Source organism: Cupressus sempervirens, chromosome 1 (assembly GCF_028749045.1).
Source record: "Cupressus sempervirens isolate cs-2001-9-10 chromosome 1, ASM2874904v1, whole genome shotgun sequence".
Classification (NCBI taxonomy): Eukaryota; Viridiplantae; Streptophyta; class Pinopsida; order Cupressales; family Cupressaceae; genus Cupressus; species Cupressus sempervirens.
This window is the reverse complement of record NC_143118.1, coordinates 39,810,815-39,835,505: the sequence shown is the minus strand read 5'-3', so window position 1 is coordinate 39,835,505 and position 24,691 is coordinate 39,810,815. Positions and strand designations below refer to the sequence as shown.

General features: G+C 31.2%; 1 protein-coding gene across 3 annotated transcripts in view; it reads left to right on the top strand.

Annotated features, from left to right (window-relative positions):
• The first annotated feature begins 23,392 nt into the window (after positions 1–23,392).
• Positions 23,393–24,691, top strand: part of LOC149576073 (kinesin-like protein KIN-12A) — a 34,666-nt gene continuing 33,367 nt past the window's right edge. For 2 of the 3 annotated variants that reach the window (XM_089816240.1, XM_089816238.1), the window contains exon 1: positions 23,408–23,901. In XM_089816240.1, coding sequence (XP_089672366.1) covers positions 23,545–23,901 — 357 coding nt within the window. In that variant the 5' untranslated portion in view covers positions 23,408–23,544. Of the gene's footprint in view, positions 23,902–24,691 lie in introns of all 3 variants that reach the window. The other variant, XM_089816236.1, reaches the window with a different exon arrangement.

Sequence of the window (24,691 nt, the reverse complement as noted above, 5' to 3'; positions counted from 1 at the left end):
TAGGGAAATTCCTTCTTTAATATTTATGTCCTCTTCATATTTTCCTCTATTGTTGCTATTATAATTTCCACTAATAATCATACTCCTTGACAATTTAGGTTGAATACTCAGTTGAATGTAGTCTCCACTCTAGGAAAATCTCCACTTTGTCTCAATCTTATCTCTATTGCTTCCAATCTTCCAAAAAAAGTCTCTCTTGTGAACTTTTATGTGCAAGGTATAACTTGTTCAATCATTCGTGTTATCTTCTTGTATGCAAGTGTTAAATTTTTCAAGATCTTCCACATAATTTCATCTTCATCCTTATTTCATCATAAACCTTAATTCCCACAACAATTTCTAATATTCTACTAAAATAACCTATTAGAGATTCATCTTCCATCATTTTAGCTTCTTGAAATAAACATATCCAATTCTACAACCTAACCTTCTTAGCATGCTTATCACCTTCATAAGTAGATTCCAAGGCTTTCCAAATTTCATTTGCCAAAATAAAATATTTTACTTGACTATACTCATTTTCAGGAAGGGCTAACAAAAGTGTTTCCCTTGCAAGCATATTGCACATGAATAGATCTCTTTTTTCTTTAGTACATCCTTCAAGTTTTTCTTCTTCAATTATTGGTTTCAAGTTCTTAGTAATCAACCAATATCCTAGATCCATGCATAGAAAATGTGTCTTCATCTTTTGTTTCCAACTCTCATAGTTGGTTCCATCAAACTTCAGACTATCCTTTCTGAAATAACTTTTCATGGATCTCCTTAAGCTATTAATCTTTTCCTTTGAGGACCTAATGCTCTGATACTAATTTCTAGAAAGTAAAGTTCACCAAGATAACTGAGAGGGGTGGGGGGTGAATTAGTTATCTAACTAAAATAACTTTTATTAACCTTATTAAATCTAAAATGTGTAATCAATAAGTGCAACAACCACAAGGAGATAACCATACACAATAACACCAAATCTGTTAACTAAGGAAACCCTTGATCAAAGAGAAAACCCCAGTAGGGATGGTACCCACAAAATGATGTACTAGTATATTAGTTCCTAGCAAGAGGATGAACCTTGTTAAGAGTTAATGAAATACATTCAACACATATCAGTCTATGTTAGGAGACTTTGAGTCCCTATTAGGAGTTGTGGAAGGTAGAAGGACCCACTATTCAAATAACTTCAAGGGAAAGACCATTAAACTAACTATCTAACTAGACTTGGTAGTATTCCTTTTAGAATATTACCAAAAGATTCATTTTTCTCGAGCACTCAATGCCACTTTACTTGCTCACTGTACCTCTTCTATTAGAAAGGCCAATGTCATTGCTGCACCAAAAGATTGACCTTTTAATGCTCGATACAACCAATAGTCTTATAGAACCATAGGAGGTGGTTAAACCATGTCACAAACCCTACAAGGGATGTTGGCCCATTTTCAAAAATCCTCCTCCCAATGCCACTCCCTATGGCTTGTAGGAGTCAAACCTATGACCAAGCTCTGATACCAATTCATAGAAAGGTCAGGATTGTTATTGCACCAAAAGATTGACCTATTAATGCTTGATACGACCAATAGTCTTATGGAATCACATGAGGCAGTTAAGCCATGGTGTGTACCCTATGAGGGGTTCTATCCCACTACCAACAATCCCCCTCCCAGTGTCACTCGTTGTGGTTTGCAGGAGTCAAACTTGTAACCAAGCTCTGATACCAATTGTTAGAAAGGCCAAGGTTTGTTGTTGCACCAAAAGATTGACCTAATATTGTCTGATACAACCAATAGTCTTATAGAACCACAAGAGGTGGTTAAGCCATGTCATGAACCTTGTGAGGGATGCTAGTCCACTACCAAAATCTTCTACACCAATCACTTCTTTGAACTCAATATCAGGTTCATTGGACCTCACATCCAAGTTCACATACTTGCATTACATAGAATCCCTCAGATTTCTTACTCACATACACCAAATTCACATATCACTTACAAATCCACACATACATACTTAACCACAAGGAAAATAACTTTTCTTTATACCAATTTCTCAAACTAGTCATTAAGTCAGCCTTGTGGCTTTGTCAATTTACAATTAGTATAGGACCACATTAAGATAATATAATACATGTTATAATACATCTTTTCATAATTATATAACATTGTTAGTTCATAGTCTTCACAAATTTTCACACATGAAACCTTAGACTTAGTATGATCAACCATGCTGTCATCATCATGTCTTCTTCCTTTGTCTGACTATGCTTAACCAAATTATATCTCTATTAGGAGATATAATCCAATTACCACAAACTGCTTCTCAGGAACTCTGCTAGAATTTTATCTTCAATAAATCTCAAATAATTGTCAACTTTATTTATATTTCCTCATGCCCTCTTAGCCACATCATCATGACACTTTTTTGAACATGACACCAACTGCATTTATCCTCATCTTTAGTCCTTGAGCCTCATGGGTTCAATCTTTGTCTATTGCTCTCTCAATCTTCACAAAATAACTAGTATGTTAACATGAATGACAAACATTGCCATGAATGCAACATATAATCATACTAACAATCTCTTGAATGCTTCAACATTTCTAGGATACTCCCCCATAGGAATATCATCAACATTCTTGCTAATAGAGCAATCCAAGAAATTCTTATGAATTGAGGTAGTTGGATAAAGGGGAAATAAGTAGTGCTGAAGCAAAAGATTTTGTTGAACATTTGAAGAACATCCATGAGGAGGTGAGGAAGAATGTAATGCCTTGCTAGGGAACCCAAAAGAAATTAACCTTACGTTTCACTAAGTTTGTTAAACATTTTTTTTTGAAAGGTAATAACTTAACAACAACAAATATAATATAGCAGAAGCAATAACATACACATAAACAAATACCATAAAATAAATTACATCTCCTAAGGGTCCCATGATGTTGAACCACATTTAAGTTTAATTAATATTAAATCTAACACATAACAATTTCACATCAAGGAATAACTACAAGTATGAATCTATTTAAATAATTTACATTTACAGGATGTCACTTGGCAATAAACAAAATGCACAATCATCCACTGTACAAGTCATAGGGTATGAGAGGTTGAAAGAATATACATCATAAAAAAGATTACATCATCTCGTAAGATCTATGAAATCAAATATAATACACTTAGAGTATAACCATCCATCGTAGAAATACACGATTAGATAGAAAGGAACATTTGCATAAATATATCCAGCAACAACATCCACTGGTATAAGAAAAAGTGCTACCACCTAACCTCATGGACTCTAAATGGCCCACTCCCACCGCATTGAGGAGATAAACTCAAGTCCCAAATGGATAAAAAATTCACAAGTCAAATCCAACATCTAGGTTCAAGGAAACACCTGAAAGCAAACTATCTCAAAGGGTACCAAGACACAAGTAGCAACTAATCCCAGAGGCAACACAAACATGTAGAAAATCTACTATGCAAATGGGCAAGTGTCATCACATGAGCCAACTCTAAGGTTACCTAGTCTAGTCTTTTAATACTCTAGACCCCCTAGTGACTCTATGTGGCATCAATATCCTTTCGTATAGACAAGACATATTAACAAGTTAGCTCTAAGGTCACTATAGTAGTCTTTTAATACTACAAATGCCCTAGTGAATTTCTGTGGTACCAATATCTTATTAATTCATTTTAAACCAATTTAATGAAATGTTATCACTTATTAAAATAACCTACAATGGGTTACCTGTCAGCCTCTTTAAGGCCTCGACCTCCAATGCAAGCCACTTCCCAACATGACATACAAAAAACCTACCCTAAGCTTAGCAAAAGCAAAAGATCTCAAATGACCATAAACCACACATCAATTCTTAAACAAGCAACTGGAAAGCACTAAAATATTACTGATCATAATCATAGATTCCACCAATACGATCATCTTAACAGGATTGGTCCAAAATCAAGTACACAAACCAAATCCATGTCATAACATGAAATCACCAAAAACAACTCAATCACCTCAATCACCTCGATCCTATACAAGCAACTAGGAAGCAATCATAGATAACTAATCAAAGACTCAAAAGGTTATACCAAAAAAGTTACACCATTCACTTTAGTTCTAGACAAGAGAACTTAAAAGTAATAACAAAACATCTGATCAACTCAGCATAGAGTACACATGACACATCACTATGGTTCGGTATAAAAGATCATATACAAAACATCATCATGATATCATAAAACAAAACTCCCAAGCCTCTAGTAATGCAACTTGATTTGGTCAAAGCTAAGTCAACCCTGAAAACTCCAACACCAGTAAATCACACGACACATAAAGTACATGTAATATAACTTTTCACAATTCATTAGGTTTTGGAAAACACACAAGTTTAATTTTCACTATAGGTTTCCAAGTTCTCATTTTTTCATTTTCATAACATAAAGATTAAATAATAACCAGGGTTTCAGTTTTCTTTTCCAAGTTTTATTGTTTATAGAGTTTTCAATTCCAAATAGGGTTCATGTTTTTGTTTTCATTTCCAAATATTACAGTTGATAATATTTTTTATTTACAATACAAGGTTTACATTTTCATTTCATTATAAGTCCTAGATTTGCTAAGATTCTTGAGTCCATGCAAGTCTCAACACTTAACAAATCATAAAGAAAAATATTTAAACATCATATTCATAGTTCAATTCATTTTTAGAATACAAGATTACATATACAAGTGAGGATTCAGTTTTTGTCTCCAAGTATATTAGGTTGATAGAGTTTTTAGTTTCCATTTTCTAGATGCCAAATTCATAAAGGTTTCTGAGTTTGCGAGAATCTCAGAAGATTCAACATCTCATAAATAGTTGTTTAAAAATAAAACTCCATTTTTAATTATTAAACTATCTTTTAATGTGTCTTAATAATAAAATACTTCAATTTACATATTATTTAAACTCACAATAATAATCAATAAACTTTTGATGATAATAATTATTTATAAAGTAATTATTATTAATAAAATAATTTTCAAATAAATTATTAATAAAATAATTTCTTACCTATTAATAAAATAATTATTATTTTTATTAATAATATTATAACATTTAAATAATTAATAATTAATAATTAATAAAATTTAATAAATTTAAATAACATAAATTATAATTATTAATAAAATTTAATAAAACATAAAATAAAATAAAATAAAACTAAACTTACTTGCGGACTGTATAAAGCAGCCACGAACTACCTTTGGCAATCGCAGACTACTTAGCAGCCGCAGGCTTCCAAGCCACAAGTCGTCAACCTGTGATGAGTTAGGGGGAAAAGGGGGGGTGGGGAGGTGGTGGCCCCACCCACCCAATACAAATTCATAATTTTTTTAATATTTTGTTTTAAAAAATAACAAAAAACATGTCCCTCCCCATTAAAATTTGCAAAAATTCATTCTTTTAATATATAATATAATTACATTGTAACTTCCAATTACTTTGTAATTATATTATTATTATTATATATTTATTTATATTTGATAGAATTCCCAATATATCCCTAGTATAGAAACCCAAACCAACCAGTCAAATACTATAAACATTTTTTTTCTTTTCAAAACCCAAGTCCTAATTTTCAATTCAATCAAACAAAGGTTACAAACTAAATCTATCCACAGATATTCTCAAGAAATGAAGAGAAGTACTTCCAATGCGAGGGTTTCAAATTCTCAAAGAATAAACAAATATTTCTCAATCTAAAAACAATAAACTTTCATAAAAGGGTTTCAACCCAAATAACATTCTGAGACCATAATACGCAACATATATGGAGAAGATAGAAGTTCAAAGAATGAAAAAGCACTATACAAATAAACCACAAGATCCTACCTAGATCTGATGCTAAAACGATAATCACATGAAGCACCCAAATAACCCCCTTTTTCTAATACCCTTCTTCTCGAAAAATTTCTCCTCCAAAACTGTGTAATCACAAAATGAGCTCTAGATCTCTGATAAAGAGTTCTCCCCTAATTTGGGGCTCTGATTGTGCAATCATGTGAGGGAACTCATTGATCAAATACTTTTTAATATTTTATTAACTTTTACATTTTCATGCACATTTTTTGCAATTTAAAATATCTTTATTAAATTAATTTTCTTTTTCTCTTTAGTTAATTTTCGAGGCATTTTTTATAGAAATATTTATTAACTTAAGTAATAATAATATTTTTTATTTATTTAAAATGATCTCCTAAATATATTATTATTAAATTAAATAAATTTTATTTTACACTCCAAAATTAGAATTATAACTTTATCTTTAAATTTTATTCTTTTATTTAATTAATTCACGAGACGTTTTTAGTAATGTATTTATTAACCTAATTAATAACATTATTTAGAGTTTATTATTTAAACAAAACTCCGAAATAATTATCATAAAATAAAATAAATATAAATATGTCAAAAATAAAAATTTAATATAATCTTTTAAATTTAATTCTTTTATTTAATTAATTTATCAATTAATTAAATATTAAATTTTTTATATAAAATTTCTACTAAATTATATCATTAAATTATCTTTTAATTTGATTTAATTATAACTGAAAATCATCACACACCCACAAAACTGAATACAACAGCTTAACTGAAGACAAAGAACATAATCAAACTCCAGGGTCAAAATCATGAATTCATGTCACTTGACAAATTCAGATAGGTAAACTAACTCAGATACTTGTCCTACTTTCTAGGACAATTGGCTTAGGTTAGGATTTGGACTCAAGAGTTATCTCCCCACTTATACCATTGAAATACTGTGATAGGATACATTCATCCTGGTAATTCAGGGAAGTTGATACTTGGTACCTACAATCTGTATAAAATTCACGAATGTACAAACACATATATTCTAAACTAAACCAGTAATGTCAAGAAGTGGTACATTGTGTAGATCTCGACTAGTAGGTGACTATGACTCTCTTCATCAACCACATCAAAAATGTCAAACATAAAGAAAACATACATGTACACCATACACATGCAAGTATGGGGTAATTAACCATAGAAAATACATATAATAAATCCATCGATCTAACCATCATGAGATAACAGAAATCACTAACTAAACGTACCTATATCATCATCGAAATAATCATAAACACACTAAACAACTAGCAACTCATCACATATAATCAACTAAGTATGAAATAACATATAATCAAATCTGATAACTAAGTACCAATAATCATAAAACACGATCATAAAACTAACCTAAAAGAATTTGACAATACAACAGAAAAGTCAAGTAGGGGTAGGCATTACATCCACTCCCCCTAGACTTAGGCTTACTCTTGGAAGTCTATAAGAAAGATAAAACTAAACTAGGGGTGGGAATTACATCCACTCCCCCTAAAATTAGGCTCACTCTTGGAAGCCTACTACAATGACTAGGGTAACTAAAAGTCAAAGAGTACTATCTATAATGTCAAATAAAAAGCTCATTTAAGAAACTAATACAAATAAGTTAACTATGTATACACTTTCAGTCACTTAGAGTAATATGATTCTAGTTTAATAATAAACTGAAAACCATATTGATCCAACAAATTCATCTTTTAACAACTACTGAAATAGATCCTCTAAAACACTCCAAACAAAAGATCAACATCTCTAAATCCATTGGAAACATAAAAATTATAATGTATAGACATAAATCAAAAGTCAAGAACATAAATGTTACGAGTTTCCAAGTTTGATGTTCAAAAGTTTGATTGCTTCTAATTTTTCTTGTTCAAACTATTTAGGTTCAAGTTTGTAACTCTACTGAAAACACCCAAACAAGAACAACATAATGCTCACAAAGACAATCAAAAGAATACTACCTGAAAGCATAATCATAAGAAAACATGTTTGAAATCCAACTCACAAGTTTTTTAAAGTTTTGCCTATTTCTATGTTTCAAGTTTCAAGTCTAAAGTTTCAAGTTTCAAGTGCTCAAGCTTGAAGTTTCCAAGTGTTAAAGTTGCAAAAGATACATAACATTGTTTACATTTCATTTCAATTCAACTAGTTCAAGTATTCAAGTTTGCAATAAATACATATAACAATTCAAGTTTCATTTTCAGTTAACTAGTTCAAGTGTTCAAGTTTGTAATAGATACACATAACAGTTCCAGTTTTGTTTTAGTTCAACTAGTTAACAACTAGTGGCATTCCAATATACCTAGAGTTCCCAATATAGAAACTCAAACTCTAATACCAGATGTAACGCCTTGCCAGGGAACCCAAAATAAATTAACCTTAAGTTTCACTAAGTTTGTCAAACTTTTTTTTTGAAAGGTAGTAACTTAACAACAATAAATATAATATAGTAGAAGCAATACCATACACATAAACAAATATCATAAAACATATTACATCTCCTAAGGATCCAATGACATTGAATCACATTTAAGTTTAATTAATATTAAATCTAACACATAACAATTCCACATCAAGGAATAACTACAAGTATGAATCCATTTAAATAATATACATTTACAAGAGGCCACCTAGCAATAGACAGAATGCACAATCATCCACAATACAAGTCACATGGTATAAGAGGTTGAAAGAACATACATCATAAAATAGATTACATCATCTCATAAGATCTATGAAATCAAATACAATAAACTTAGAGTGTAACTATCCATCATAGAAATACAAGATTAGATAGAAAGGAACATCTGCACAAACACATCCAACAATGACATCCAACGGTCAAATCTCAATGGTATAAGAAAAAACACTACCACCTGACCTTGTGGACCCTAAATGGCCCACTCCAATAGCACTGAGAAGATAAACTCAAGTCCCAAATGGATAACAACCTCACAAGTCAAATCCAACATTTAGGTTCAAGGAAACACCTGAAAGCAAACTATCTCAAAGGGTACCATGACACAAGTATCCACTAATCCTAGAGGCAACATAGACACATAGAAAATCTACCATGTAAGTGGGCAAGTGTCATCGTATGAGCCAGCTCTAAGGTTACTTGGTCTAGTCTTTTAATACTCCAAACCCCTTAGTAACTCTATGCGGCATTGATATCCTTTCCTATAGACAAGGCATACTAACAAGTCATCTCTAAGGTTACCACAATAGTCTTTTAATACTCTAGATGCCCTAGTGACTTTTTGTGGTACCGATATCTTATTGATTCATTTTAAACCCATTTAATGAAATGTTATCACTTATTAAAGTAACCTGCGATGGGTTACTTGTCAACCTCTTTAGGGCCTTGATCTCCATTGCAAGCCACTTCCCAACATGACATACATAAAACCTACCCTAAGCTCAGCAAAATAAAAAGATCTCAAATGACCATAAACCACACATTAGTTCTTAAACAAGCAACTGGAAAGCACTAAACTATTATTGATCATAATCATAGATTCCACCAACATGATCATCCTAACAAGATTGATCCAAAAATCAAGTACACATAAAACAAATCCATGTCATAACATGACATCACCAAAAACAAATCATTTAATCACCTTAGTCCTATACAAGCAACTGGGAAGCAATCATCGATAACTGATCGAAGACTCAAAAGGTTATACTAGAAAAGTCACAGCATTCACTTCAGTTCTACACAAGAGAAACTGAAAGTAATAAGAAAACATATGATCAACTCAGCATAGAGTACACATGACACATCACCATGGTTGGGTATAAAAGATTGTATACAAAATATCATCATGACATTATAGAACAAAACTCCCAAGCCTTTGGTAATACAACCTGATTTGGTCAAAGCTAAGTCAACCCCAACACCAGTAAATCACACAACACATAAACTACATTCAATATAACTTTTCACAATTCATTAGGTTTTGGAAAACACACAAGTTTAATTTTCACTATAGTTTTCCAAGTTCTCATTTTTTTGTTTTCAAAACATAAAGATTAAATAACAACCGGGATTTCAGTTTTCTTTTCCAAGTATTATTGTTTATAGATTTTTCAATTCCAAATAGGGTTCATGTTTTTGTTTTCATTTCCAAATATTACAGTTGATAATGTTTTTGATTTACAATACAAGGTTCACATTTTCATTTCATTTTAAGTCATAGATTTGCTAACGTTCTCAAGTCCATGCAAGTCTCAACACTCAACAAGTCATAAAGAAAATTATTTAAACATTGTTTTCATAGTTCAATTCACTTTTAGAATACAATATTCAATATACAAGTGAAGATTCAGTTTTTGTCTCCAAGTATATCGAGTTGATAGAGTTTTCAGTTTCTATTTTCTAGATACCAAATTCATAAAGGTTTTTGAGCTTGCAAGAATCTGAGAAGATTCAACATTTAATAAATAGTTGTTTAAAAATAAAACTCCATTTTTAATTATTAAACAATCTTCCAATATGTCTTAATAATAAAATACTTATATTCACATATTATTAAAACTCACAATAACAATCAATAAACTTTTGATGATAATAATTATTTATAAAGTAATTATTATTAAAAAAATAATTTCTTATCTATTAATAAAATAATAATAATTATTATTATAACATTTAAATAATTAATAATTAATAAAAATTAATAAATTAAAATAACATAAATTAAAATTATTAATAAAATTTAATAAAACATAAATAAAACAAAACAAATTTAAAACTAAACTTACTTACAGACTACTTAAGCAATCACAATCTGCCTTAGACAGTTGCAGGCCGCCAACTCGTGAGGAGTTAGGGGAAAAAGCGAGGGTGGGGAGGTGGTGGCCCCACCCACCCAATACAAATTCATAATTTTTTAAATATGTTGTTTTTAAAAAAATGTCCCTCCCCATTAAAATTCACAAAAAATCATTCTTTTAATATATAATATATTTAATAATATAATTACATTGTAACTTCCAATTACTTTGTAATTATATATATATATATATATATATATATATAATTTATTTATTTATTTTTTTAAAAAATTTTTTTTTGATAAAATTCCCAATATATCCCTAGTATAGAAACCCGAACGAACCAGTCAAATACTATAAACAAAATTTGTTTTCTTTTCAAAACCCAAATCTCGATTTTCAATTCTATCAAACAAAGATTTCAAACTAAATCCATCCATAAATATTCTCAGGACATGAAGAGAAGTACTTCCAACATAAGGGTTTCAAATTCTTAAAGCATAAATAGCTATTTCTCAATTTAAGAATGATAAACTCGCATACAAGGGTTTCAACCCAAATAACATTCTAAAATTAGAATATGCAACAGAGTTGGAGAAGATAGAAGTTCAAAGAATGAAAACCATTGTACAAATAAACCACAAGATCCTACTTGGATCTGATGCTAAAACAACAATCGCACAGAGCACCCAAATAATCCCCTTTTTCTAAAACCCTTTTTCTCAGAAAATTGCTCTTCCAAAACTATGTAATCACAAAATGAGCTCTAGATCTCTGATAAAGAGTTCTCCCCTAATTTTGGGCTCTGATTATGCAATCATGCGAGGGAACTCATTGATCAAATACTTTTTAATATTTTATTAACTTTTACATTTTTCATGTACACTTTTTACAATTTAAAATGTCTTTATTAAATTAATTTTCTTTCTCTCTTTAATTAAATTTTGAGGCATTTTTTATAGAAATATTTGTTAAGTAATAATAATATTTAGGATATATTTAAAATGATCTCCTATGTTGGATACAATTGTTCAATTGTGTGTTGTCTTTAATGTTACACAAATGTCATATCAGTTATCAGACAGAGTCTACCGAGCTCAATTGGTCAACAAAGCAAATTATAGAGTCTACCGAGCTTAGTTGGTCAACAAAGCAAATTCTAGAGTCTACCGAGTGTTCCTAAAAGTTACTTTGTGGAAACAATTTTTATCAAACTCACTCGGGCGTTGAAGGATTTTGTGGCAGAAGTCAGTGGTAACCGAGCTCACAAGGTTATCAAAGGAAAGTCAGTGTTTATCGAGTTCGCTCAGTCTCTAAAGGATTTTTCAGAGTTCATAGTATTCACCGAGCTTCAGTTGGTTAACGCTAGAAATCATTTTTGGAGCAGTGTCTATCAAGCAGGGTCGGCCAATGAAGGATTTCATTGTTTTGGAAAATAAAGTTTAATTATTTCATGTAATGATTGTAGCTAATTGATGTAATGATTATTGATAATTGTAACTTGTAAATGAGCCGACTTGACAATTTGTAAGGTATAAATAAAAGGTCAAGTTGCGAATTCTAAAGTGGAATGAACGAGCATGCAAGTGTGTGAAGAGGAAAGTGTGAGAAAATTTTGAAGAAGGATCAGATATCCTTGAGGAGCAGCAAAGTTGTATTTGATTAGAGAGGATCTAGTGAAGTAGAACATAGATCTATATCAACAATTCAGTTGCATCTCATTCAGGTCAACCCATTGTTACTTTCTCACCATTGTAGTAGTGATTTCTAAATCTCTTAACAGAGTTGGTTTAATAGCCATTTTGTAAATCCTCTAACAAGGTGACAATTCTATTGAATTGTTCTAGAGTCCTCTAGCAAGGCCACTCCTAGCAAGGTGATTAAATCCTTTAACAGGGTCACACCTAATAGTGTGTTTTGTAACCTTTAACAGGGTTGGCTCCTAACAGGGCTCACTTTAGAAGAGTGAAAATCAGTAGCTAGTTACTTGGTGGTTTTTCCCATATTGGGTTTCCACATTAAATCTAGTGTCTCATGCGTTCATGTTATTTCTTCTAGGCATGCATGTTAATCATTGTGAATGTTTAAGTTATGTTAAAGATAACATACACTGCATCTACTAAGTTACAACATTTTTCTACATGTTTACCAAGTGACAACAGTAACTAGTTTATAAGGCATCTAAGGGATCTGTGGATTTGTTTTTTGGTAACTGATTCACCACCCCCCCCCCCCCCCCCCCCCTCAGTTACTCCATCTATTTCCAACACTCCTAAATATATTAGTATTAAATTAAATAAATATTATTACGCTCCAAAATTAGAATTATAACTTTATCTTTAAATTTCAATTCTTTTATTTAATTAATTCACGAGACATTTTTATATAATTTCTATTTTCAGTTTTCCAGTTTTTGTTTTTTTGATAAAAGGTTATTCCTATACATAGTTTCTATTTGTGGGAGCTTGCTAATTTTAGTAAGTTGATATTATGTTCTTAGATTGTTCTAACCTCATATGCGGAGGTTCATCTTTGACATATCAGCCTTCTAGATGAGTTTTAGGTACAATTATTGAAGATTTTCAGTATGGATTTTAGCTATCCAAAATTTAGGTCCATTAATGAAGGCCTAAATGGTTCTAAAATAAGGAAAAACCTCAACTAATGGACTCTTGCACATTCGATTGTCTTAGATAGCTAGCCAAGGATTCCAAAATGGGGTTATAATAGCCCATTGGCTCAATGGTTTGCTAGTTATGGTCTCCAAAATTGAACCCATCCTAAAATATAATTTATAAATTGTCTTCAATTGATCCTTTGTATAAAGTGTAATAAAATGATATAATATGAGGTTGGTCGGCCTCAAGGGTTAGGGTTTAGTATCTAGAACCTTCTTGGGTGGTAAAGTGCCTATATAAGGAAGGCTCATAGGTTATCTAGGGCAGTTCTAGGTGATAGTCACAACTTTGTCTTGCAGACTTTTGTAAGGAAGGTGCCCATGTGGGTTTGCATATTGTAATTCTATAATTTTGCATTTGTAGCAATAATAAGAAGTCCATATTTTACTGTCTCAATTTATGTTGTTCTCTATTTATGTTGTTTTTTGTGATATTAAGGGGAACACTCTTCATCAAGACCTCTGCTCTAAGATCTACAAAATCATATCAATAGATTGTGGTGTGAATATAGTTTGTGATCTAAGTCGATTAGTAAGATCCTGAAGACTCATCAAAATCTATTGACAAATATCTCTATATAAATGATCCCAAGATCTCTCAATCAATTGTTTGAGTCGATCCATCTTTGTAGTCACAAACTAGAATATACCATCCATATCAAGAGTGTGAGGGTGGATGGGGGATACATCAACATGTGGTCCTTATAACTATCCCTATCTCTCTCCCTATCCCTATCCCTATCCATTTCCCTACCCCTAATTATGTCCATGCCCCTAATCCTAAGGTTGTCCATGATCATGTCCTTGACCCTAATCTAGTCCCACACCCTCAAAATGAAGTCTATGAGCATCCTAGGGTACATGATCTATATCATGTGATTTTATCTATGGGTAACATGTGAGAATTAAATTTTAACTTAATTAAGTACTTGAGTGTGTGTGTGTGTTTATATATATATATATATATATATATATATATATATATATATATATATAATTACAATAATATGTATTTAATAGAACTTAATATTAAAATATAAAATATTGAGCCATGTTAGGTTATCTAAGTTCTTAAAGGGTTATTACTCATTATATTAGATGTTAATAGGTCTTATTAGATCTTATTATTCATCTAAGGTTTTATAAGGTCATATTAGGTCCTAACACATGTTATCTAGTTGAATGTTATGTCCTAATAGGTCCTATTACGTGTCCTAGTAAACGTTATTTGTCATATTATGTCATAATAGGTCCTATTAGGTCTTATTAGTAATATAAGGTCTAATAGGCATTAGTAGTTGAAGTTTATTTCCTAATAGGTCCTATTAGGTACTACTAGGTCTTATTAATCATCCAAGATCTAATATACATGCATGGCTTTAAAAAAATTAAATGTACAGCTAAAAATGAAAATCAAATTTCACATCTAAATATCTAAAACATTTTTTAAAATGTGAGGAGAGAGAGTAAGGGGAGAGAATGATGAGAGTGAGAGAGAGCATGAGGAGAGAGAAATTGTGTTATTAGTTGAATGCTATTTCCTAATATGTGTACTAATAAGTGTTATTAGTAATGTTATATCCTAATTCCAACCCTATTAGGTCTTATTAGTCATATAAGACCTTAAAGAGTCTTATTGGGTCATATTAGTCATAAGTTGTCATGCGATATGTAATAAGAGATCCTATAAATTATCGAAGGTGTCAAGGGGTCATATTAGGTCCCAATATGCATTATTAGTTGAATGTTATGTTCTAATAGGTATTATTAGTCATGTTATGTCTTAAAAAATCATATTAGATTATAATAGGCATTATTAGTTACATGTTAGGTCATAATAACTCTTAATAGGTCATATTCTATCTTAAGAGGTCTCATTAGGTGTTAATAGGTCACATTCTTGTCTTATAAGTTAAAATAAATTTACACATGTTCATCAAAATAAATTAAATGTACATGCATAGTTTAAAAAAAAAAACTAAATGTACATCTAAAAATGAACATTAAATTTCACATCTAAATATCTAAAACATTTGAACAAATGTATAAATTAAATACATATTTTTAAACATTTAGCTATACACATATTTTTTAAGTGAGGAGAGAGAAGATAAAGTGGAGAGAGAGAGAGAGAGAGAGAGAGAGAGAGAGAGAGAGAGAGAGAGAGAGAGAGAGAGAGAGATTGCTTTTTGTTTTCTAGATATGGTGTTTTCATTTTTTTTGTTTTTGTTTTCTACCTACCTAGGATTTTTGTTTTTATTTTCTAACCACCTAGGATTATCATTTTCTAAACCTAATATTTTTTCTAACTACAGTTTTAACTATGTTTTTTCAATATTTTCTAAATATTATTTAAAAAAATTGTAATAGACTAAAGCCAAGATTACTTTTGAAATTATTATTTGTTGTTGTTAATTATTATTGGTTAAGATTGAGTAGACTATAACCCAAGACCTCCCAGATAAGAGGTTCACAATTTATCATTGTGTTGTAGGCTCTTGCCTTATTTTCTAACTATTGTTGTGTGAAACTATCTAACATAATAAAAAAATACCCATCTATCATAAAAGTAACTATGACAATATAAAAACTAATTAAAATATAATAATAAAAATAACTAAAGACTCATTAAAACAAACTATATATTCATTAAAAAAAAACAAAACTAAATTATCATTAAAAATGACTAAATATTGATTAAAAATACAAAAAAGGGAAGAATATGTACATACTTGGTATGCTAGATGCTTGAAGGAGGCTAAAAATGTTATCAAGATGCTAATCTAAGCCACACACGTCACGTGTTTCACTCTAAAACCCTGGTCCACAAAATCCAAACAATAAAAATAAGGTTTAAAGTAAAAAGCATTAGCATTTATAAGGGCTTCTAGTGGAAAAAGTGGCTTCAAATAAAGCCCTTGTTGCTTAGGCTTCGACCGAATTCCATAGGGTGCTTCACATGGAGCCCCTAAAAATAGTGTTTCCCACTTTTCATCACTTTTTCTTAATGATGAAAAGTGGGAACCACTCTTGTGGCTTCACCCTATCACATTCCACTTTATGTGTGAGACATAACTTTATTGATCTTATCAAATTGTCATCCTTTCATTGTTGCTCACACTTCATTATATAATGGAGGAGGTTTTTCCTTTGGTGGACATGTGATTCCACCTAGTGTGGGTGATATGTCATCTCTTATGTATCTCCTATGGGCTTTGTTTGAAGCCCCTAAAAATAGTGTTTCCCACTTTTCATCACTTTTCTTTGTGATGAAAAGTGGGAACCACTATTGTGGCTTCACCCTATTAATATCATATTCCACTTTATGTGTGAGATATAACTTTATTGATCTTATCAAATTATCATCCTCACATTGTTGCACATGCTTCATTCTATAATGGAGGATGATTTTCCTTTGGTGGACATGTGATTTCACCTAGTGTGGGTGATATGTCATCTCTTGTGTATCTACTAGTTATCACATCTTGCCTTTATAAGCATGTACATCTACATTGTACAAAGAATGCATTTACTTAATTCATCTAATATTTTTCTATCTATTATAGTTCAATAGAATACTCTCTCTCTCTCTCTCTCTCTCTCTCTCTCTCTCTCTCTCTCTCTCTCTCTCTCTCTCTCTCTCTCTCTCCCACACACACACACACACACACATTGGGCTTCTAGATCTTCTAATATTATTTTATTACTTCAAAAAAAAATTCAAATGGTATCAATAGATACAAATTTGTACAAAATTTTTTGTTTACATGAGTTTGCCATCCCCTCCCCCAAAATCAAATAAACATCTCATTTTATTTAATTACCTATTTTTTCACACATTCCATTAAGTGGGTTGAAATCATCTAGCCATTTAATCATCCACTTGCACATGTCAAATCCTAGTCAACTCCCCTCAAATCATGCACATCCCACTATATATATAAATATGACCCGTATACATAACGAATGAGCCTTTGCACATGTAACATGTCACATGTGTTAAAGGATTTCTCCATCTCTCAAGTGCAATCCATAGAAACCATTCTATCTTATCCAACCAATCTTCTCAAGATAAATCTCCACCCTCAAGATTTTCTCCTTAATCCATATCTTCTAAAAAAATGGGGACATTTTTCCTTCTCTCATCTTCCCATGGCTCTCAACCATTATGAGTCATTGACCTCATCTTTTGATCCTAATCGTCCATAGGTTTATCCAAAGAATTATATATTAGGGACCACCCCTAGCCACTCAAATATATCACTCATTTATGCAATCTTATATTGCTAGCAAGAACACTCACTTCCATAATCCTTGAGCACAACCATCATTCCATTGCACAACAAGGGTTGATTATGGTAAGGACTTCATTTGTTTTTATCAACTTTTTAACACATCTTATGCTTGATAAATGGGGGTTACATTTGTTTTGTCTAGAATACATTAATGTTTTTTTATCTTGTTCTTACATGTTCAATTTTTTCTCACACACCCTCGATTATCACGTATTTAATTTAAGTTGATCTATAATTATTTAGTTGAATCTCAATGATAAATATTCTTATACAATATGGATAAACATAATATTTGGTGACATTGGTAGATCAGTGTATATACAATTATATTTGCATTTACAAATCCATTATCCTATTTTTACATATATTATAAGAAATATTTAATTCTCTAACTACATATAATTAGTTTCTTCCATATATTATATCAAATATGATTTACCATTTTCTATTAGACACCTACATTTAACATATTGATAAAAACTATAACTACCATTTATTTTTTATACAAACATAATATTTATATGTTCAAACTTATATTGATACTATTAGATTTTAACATAAGTCTATAATTTGATTGTGTGAACAATTTTTACATCAACATTTCATATCACACTCTGTGATCCATCATCACGATGCATGCAAGAGAAGAGAAGGAGAAAGAAGATAGATAGCAGACCAGACTTCCAATAAAAAGGGGAGGGGGGGTGGGGGTTGGTGGGGAGGAGGGAGGCTACACACAAAACAAGGACAATTACCCAACAAAGGAAACCCATAAATCATACAAGCCAACCCATAAAAGAACAAGAACTAAGATAAGAAATCCACAAAGAGAAGACCAAAGTTAGCAACTCAAAGACCCCAATTAAAATAAAAAATAAAAAAGGGGTTGCAGATTAAAACTAATTAAAATTTAATGAGATAATGGATGAATTAAAAGAAGAATGAAAAGGATATGTGGTTAATTATTTAAATAGTTATTAAGTAATTAATTAATTAATTAGATGATGAATTACTTAATAAGTTAATTAATTAACTAGTTTGATAATTAATTAATTAATTATATAATTCGATAATTAATTAATTAATTATATAGTTGATTAATTAAGAAAATAGAGAAACTAAGAATAAGTATAAAGAAGAAGAAGGAATCTAAAAGGAGGGTTAAGAAAAAAGAAAAAAGAAATATAAGAAAAGAGCAAATTAAATAAATAAATAATTAATCAATCAATCAATCAATAGAATTAATTAATTAATTAATTAGGTGATGAATTAATTAATTAATTAGTAAGATAATTAATAAATTAATTATATAGTTGATAAATAATTAATAATTAATAAGATGATGATGAAACAAAGAAAAAGAATAAAGAAGCAAAAGGAATCTAGAAGAATTAAAAATAAGAAAAGAGCAAAACAAAGAATAAGAAATAAAGATTTAAAAATTAAAAAGAATTAAGAATAAGAAAAAATAAAAAAGAGCAAAAATATAAATAAATAACTAAATATAAATAAATAAAGGGAGGAAGGAAAAAAGAAATTAAATATAAAAATGAACCAAAAAATTGGAAATGAGCCTCAAAAACAATGGATACAGAAGAAAAAAAAAAATAAGAAAAGAGTAAAACAAAGAATAAGAAATAAAGATTTTAAAATTGAAAATAATTAAGAATAAGAAAAAATAAAAAAGAGCAAAAATATAAATAAAAAACTAAATATAAATAAATAAAGGGGGGTAAGGTAAAAAGAAATTAAATTCCATCTCCCCTTGCCTTAAAGACATGTGGATTTGGATTAAAGAAAGAATTATTAAGAAGCTCTATAAGTGGGATAATAGGGTGTTATCCCTTGCTGGTAGAGTGCAAGTCTGCCAAATTTTTTTGTCATCCTACATTATCTACTACTCCTCTGTTTGGATGTTCAGTAATTATCAAGTTTTTGAAATTTAGAAGGCTATCAGGAGATTCCTATGGTCTGATGGCAAAGGTAAAAGGAAGAAGCATGCTATCAAGTGGAGTTGGTGCCACATTGATAAGAAAATTGGTGGTTTAGGTCTTAAAGACCTTAGGATTCAAGGGATCTCCCTTGCTGCTAAGTGGATTTTTTAGACTCTTGATGGGCAAGAGCCTTGGAAAATCCTTTTAAGAAATAATATTCAGGTTGGTTCTCCCAAATAGGCTAAATCTTGGAAAAACCTTCCCTTTGCTGATCTTGTTGCGGGATCCTTTCCTATCTCTGTCCAAGGCTCCTTAGTCTTTAAATCCATTTGGAAGGCTTGGGAGCATGTGAGGGGTTTTATCTATAATTCTAAGTTTGACAATAACAGCTCTATTCACGATGAACGCTCCATTTGGTGGAACCTTCAACATAATGGCAAACCCCTTGCCTTACCCCAAGGTTGTTCTGCTAAATACTGGCACAACCAAGATATCAAATGTTTTATTGATATTCTAGAGAATGATTACCTCATGAGCTGGTAGGATATTAGTCGCAATTTTAACCTCCCTAAGTCCCACAAACATACCTATAATACGATTGCTAATGCTTGTCGTCCTCTCAATCTCCCTCATAGCTGTGATGTTGATTCCCATAGATTTCTATCCTTCCGTTGGGATGATGGCTCCCTCTTGCATAAGGTCAAAACTAAAGATATCTATAAAGTGCTTAATAAAGATCAACTCTTTATGGTATGTGAACTTTGACCCTCCTCGATGGCAGAAAATCCTTGAGAAATTATGGAAGTCTCCTATCCCTCCCAAAATTCTTCTTTTTAAATGGTAGCTCCTTTTGGATAGGCTCCCTGTCAAGAACCAAACTGGTGATGCTGATTCCTATATTATCTACAAGATCCCCAAGAACATATCTTTTTTAGTTGTCATTTTGCTAGAACTATTTGGATTTTTTTTGGGATTTCTATTACTGATCATGCCTCTGTTCTTGATATTATTCTTGGATACATATCTGGTCTTAAAAAAGATGCTAATTTCTTTTGGAATATTCTTTCTTCTCACATCTTGTGGTTTGTTTGGAAATGTAGAAATGAGGATAAATTCCAAGGTATTAGTAGAGCTCTTACTGTGTTTCATTTGAAACTCATACATTTTAAGATTGTTTCCTAGGTCTGCTGTGTTATGAGACTTGAGAAAGATAAGCTAAAAATATTTCTTCATGATAGGCATGTCACTATGTTCATTTATGAGATAAAGAATGGGTTGGAATGGGCCAACATTGTTACCAATCAGACTGCTTTTAATGAAGCTCTCAAAAGGCTGCTTAAAGAGATGAGGAATACCAGAGGCCGCTTCTTTGATAGATTGGAGTTATTTGCTCATACTTTGGAACAAAAGAAAGTTGTCTAGATGGAAGGAGAGTGTGGATGGACCTCTTGGATTGAGGACTATGATGATGTCCTGGAATATATATTCTGGCTTACATTTTTGTAATCTCAATAATTGTTATATTTTTTGCTAGTTGTATCTTTATGTTTTCCAACTAAACTTGGTGGATGGAGGTTCACCTCCCCCTTTGACTTTGTAACTATCTTTTTTGATCAATCGATTCTTTAATTTAAGAAAAAAAGAAATTAAATATAAAAAATGAACCAAAAAATCTAAATTTCTTTTTACTTACCCCCTTTATTTATTTATATTTAGTTTTTTATTTATATTTCTGCATTTTAATTTTTTTTTCTTATTCTTATTTCTTTTCAATTTTTAAATCTTTATTTCTTATTCTTTGTTTTGCTATTTTCTTATATATATTTTTCTTCTTTATCCATTGTTTTTGGGGCTCATTTCCAATTTTTTGGTTCATTTTTATATTTAGTTTCTTTTTTCCTTCCCCCTTTATTTATTTATTTATATTTTTGCTCTTTTTAATTTTTAAATCTTTATTTCTTATTCTTTGTTTTGCTCTTTTCTTATTTTTAATTCTTCTAGATTCCTCCTCCTTCTTTATTCTTTTTCTTTGTTTCTTCATCATCTTATTAATTATTTATCAACTACATAATTAATTTATTAATTATCTTACTAGTTAAATAATTAACTAAATAATTAATTCATCACCTAATTAATTAATTAATTAACTAATTTAATCAATTAATTCTATTGATTGATTGATTGATTATTTATTTATTTAATTTGCTCTTTTCTTATATTTAATTTTTCTTTTTTTCTTAACCCTCCTTTTAGATTCCTTCTTCTTCTTTATACTTATTTTGAATTTCTCTATCTTCTTAATTAATCAACTATATAATTAATTATCGAACTACTTAATTAATTAACTTATTAAGTAATTCATCATTTACTTAATTAACTAATTAAATAATTAATTAATTCAATTGATTGATTATATAAATAATTAATTAATTACTTAATAACTATTTAAATAATTAATCACATATCTTTTTCATTCTTCTTTTAATTCATCCATTATCTCATTAAATTTTAATTAATTTTAATTTTCAATCCCTTTTTTATTTTTTTAATTTTAATCGGGGTCTTTGAGTTGTTGACTTTGGTCTTCTCTTTGTGCCTTTCTTATCTTAGTTCTTGTTCTTTTATGGATTTCCTTTGTTGGGTAGTTGTCCTCGTTTCGTGTATAGTCCCCCTCCTCCCCACTATTCCCCCCCTTTTTATTGGAAGTCTGGTTTGCTATCTATCTTCTTTCTCCTTCTTTTCTCTTGCATGCATCCTGATGATGGATCACAGAGTGTGATCCAAAATGTTGATGTAAAAATTGTTCACAAAATCAAATCTAGAAAACAAAACACAACACTGATGGATTGTGGAAATCTGATAGCTCTTATAAGTCTATAAACTATTTTCAATTAAGATAATATTTCAATTTAGAAAAATCTGAACATTGTTACACAACTTTGTTTGTTTGTATATAAATAAGCACTTTTAAATGTATCCTAGAACCACTATATATTCTAATAGTATGTTGCAAATTCAAGAATAAGTATATAAGGTGACCTTAGAAATTATTCATTTGTAGACATTATTGTACACTACTTGGTAATGCCCCCCAACCTAGCCAACAAGGATGCCTCTCTATCATGGTCACATACCTCTCCACCATGATGTAGATGCTATTAAGCTCATAATCATTACTCGAGGAGACCTTGTGGGCGAAATCATTTGCTTCATAACCCTTAACATTGTGAGTGAACTTCTTTACTTCATAGACATCACTCAACCTCCCAACAACACAATTATAATTAGTGAAATAATAGAAAATTTATTTACATAGATCATCTTGAATGTATATTACATCCTCAAAACATTCAAAGCTCATTTTCCATAACCCAGATCTTCTACATATTTTCTACATATTTGAATCTATTCTCAAATACTGATTTTTTCGTTTGACTCGCTAGTGATTAAATTGCTTGCTTTTAACCTTTTCAATCTCAACTTTTTCAACTGCAACTCCATTCAACTAGCTTTTCATATAAATGGTGTATTTAATATAAGATACAACATTAAAAAACCACTGCACGAAGGTGGTAAAATACCATGTTGTAAAAGATCTCCAAGCTCTCCGGAATGAATCTGGACCTTACACGTGCGATTATTTGAGCTTATGAAACACATCACGAATGACGAGGAGACAGAGACAGGTGAAATTGCATATATTTAATCAAATAAAATGCACAACCACAAATAACTCCACCCCAAAACCCTATCTAAAATTCAAAATACATTAAAAATCATAGCTGAGGGTCCCTGTTCAAAAATTTCTCAACGTCTATTTTTTTTCCCTTGTCGTGAGTACATCCACCGTCTTCCTTCTCGAATCTGATCATGCCCTTCACCTTTCTTGAGCCAATGCTGTTGAAAAGACTGTGCTGAGGAGAAGCATTGTCATCTGGAACGAAGAAATGTCTTGTTCGTATCGATCGAGACCCCTCAGGGGATTACCCGCTTCACCAATGGAGAGGGAGCCATTTTTAGAGAGACTCTCTCGCCCAAAGAAGAGCAACGCCATTGCAGCACACAGAAAGCCCAAGTATGGCAGTGAGAACGTACCCCCAGAAGATGACAATGTGAAGCCAAATGTTGAGTCCGGATCCCCCTCCCCTGCCAAAATAGCCTCCAGATCTAGGCCTCCCAGGCCTCCTCTTCCTCCAAGAGCCGCAGGGACTCCCCCTGCAAGAAGGAAATTAGGTATCGAATGCCCAACAGAGTACAACACTTCTTTTCTCTCTGACAAGGCCACTTCAGACACTGGAGTCAAGGCAAGTAAATCCGTCTGCTGTTCTTTATTTGCGCCTTGTTTATTTTTAGTCAATAAGAGAACCCCATGCGTTCGTAGTAGATGCCTTTTATTTCCAGTGAGACACACATCAGTTCCAGAGATAACTCGTTTGCTCTGGTTAGTTAATCTGTACCCGTGAATGTGGTCACTAGACCATAATGTGAGATGAAGAGAAGTCAATTTGTTGTTTCAATCTACTTCATCCCCCGTTCACCCTTTGCTATTCAATGGCGCACCCATTTCTCTTAATTACATACCCATTTGTTCCAATTTCATGCCCTGCTGCACTACTTAGCCATTATGGACTAGCCATTCATTTTTCGCGTGGTGAATTATAAGCTTGTACTGTAAATCCTACTCCATAAGGCTGAGGTAAGAGTTAGATATTGGTTTGGATCTAAATTCTTAAGTTTAGTGAATGATCAGCGTGGTCAACAAGATGCCACCCACTTGCCCTAAATTGATAATCTGCGGTTCTGATGTTCCAATCTATTCCCTCCTTCGTTTGCTCTTTGCTAATCAAGACATTCTCATTCGTCACATACCCTTTTGTTCCAATGTAATGCCTATTTGGCCATTCTGGACTGGCAATATGTGTTGAAGTCTGCTTCTACTGTAAATCCCACTCCATACTGTTGAGATAAGAGAGATATTTTTTTGGATCAAAATTCTTCAGTTAAATGGATGATCTGAGTGATCAATGAGATCCCACCCACATGCCCTAAATTGATAATCACTTGTTCCAGCGTAATATCTCTTTGTCCTATTAG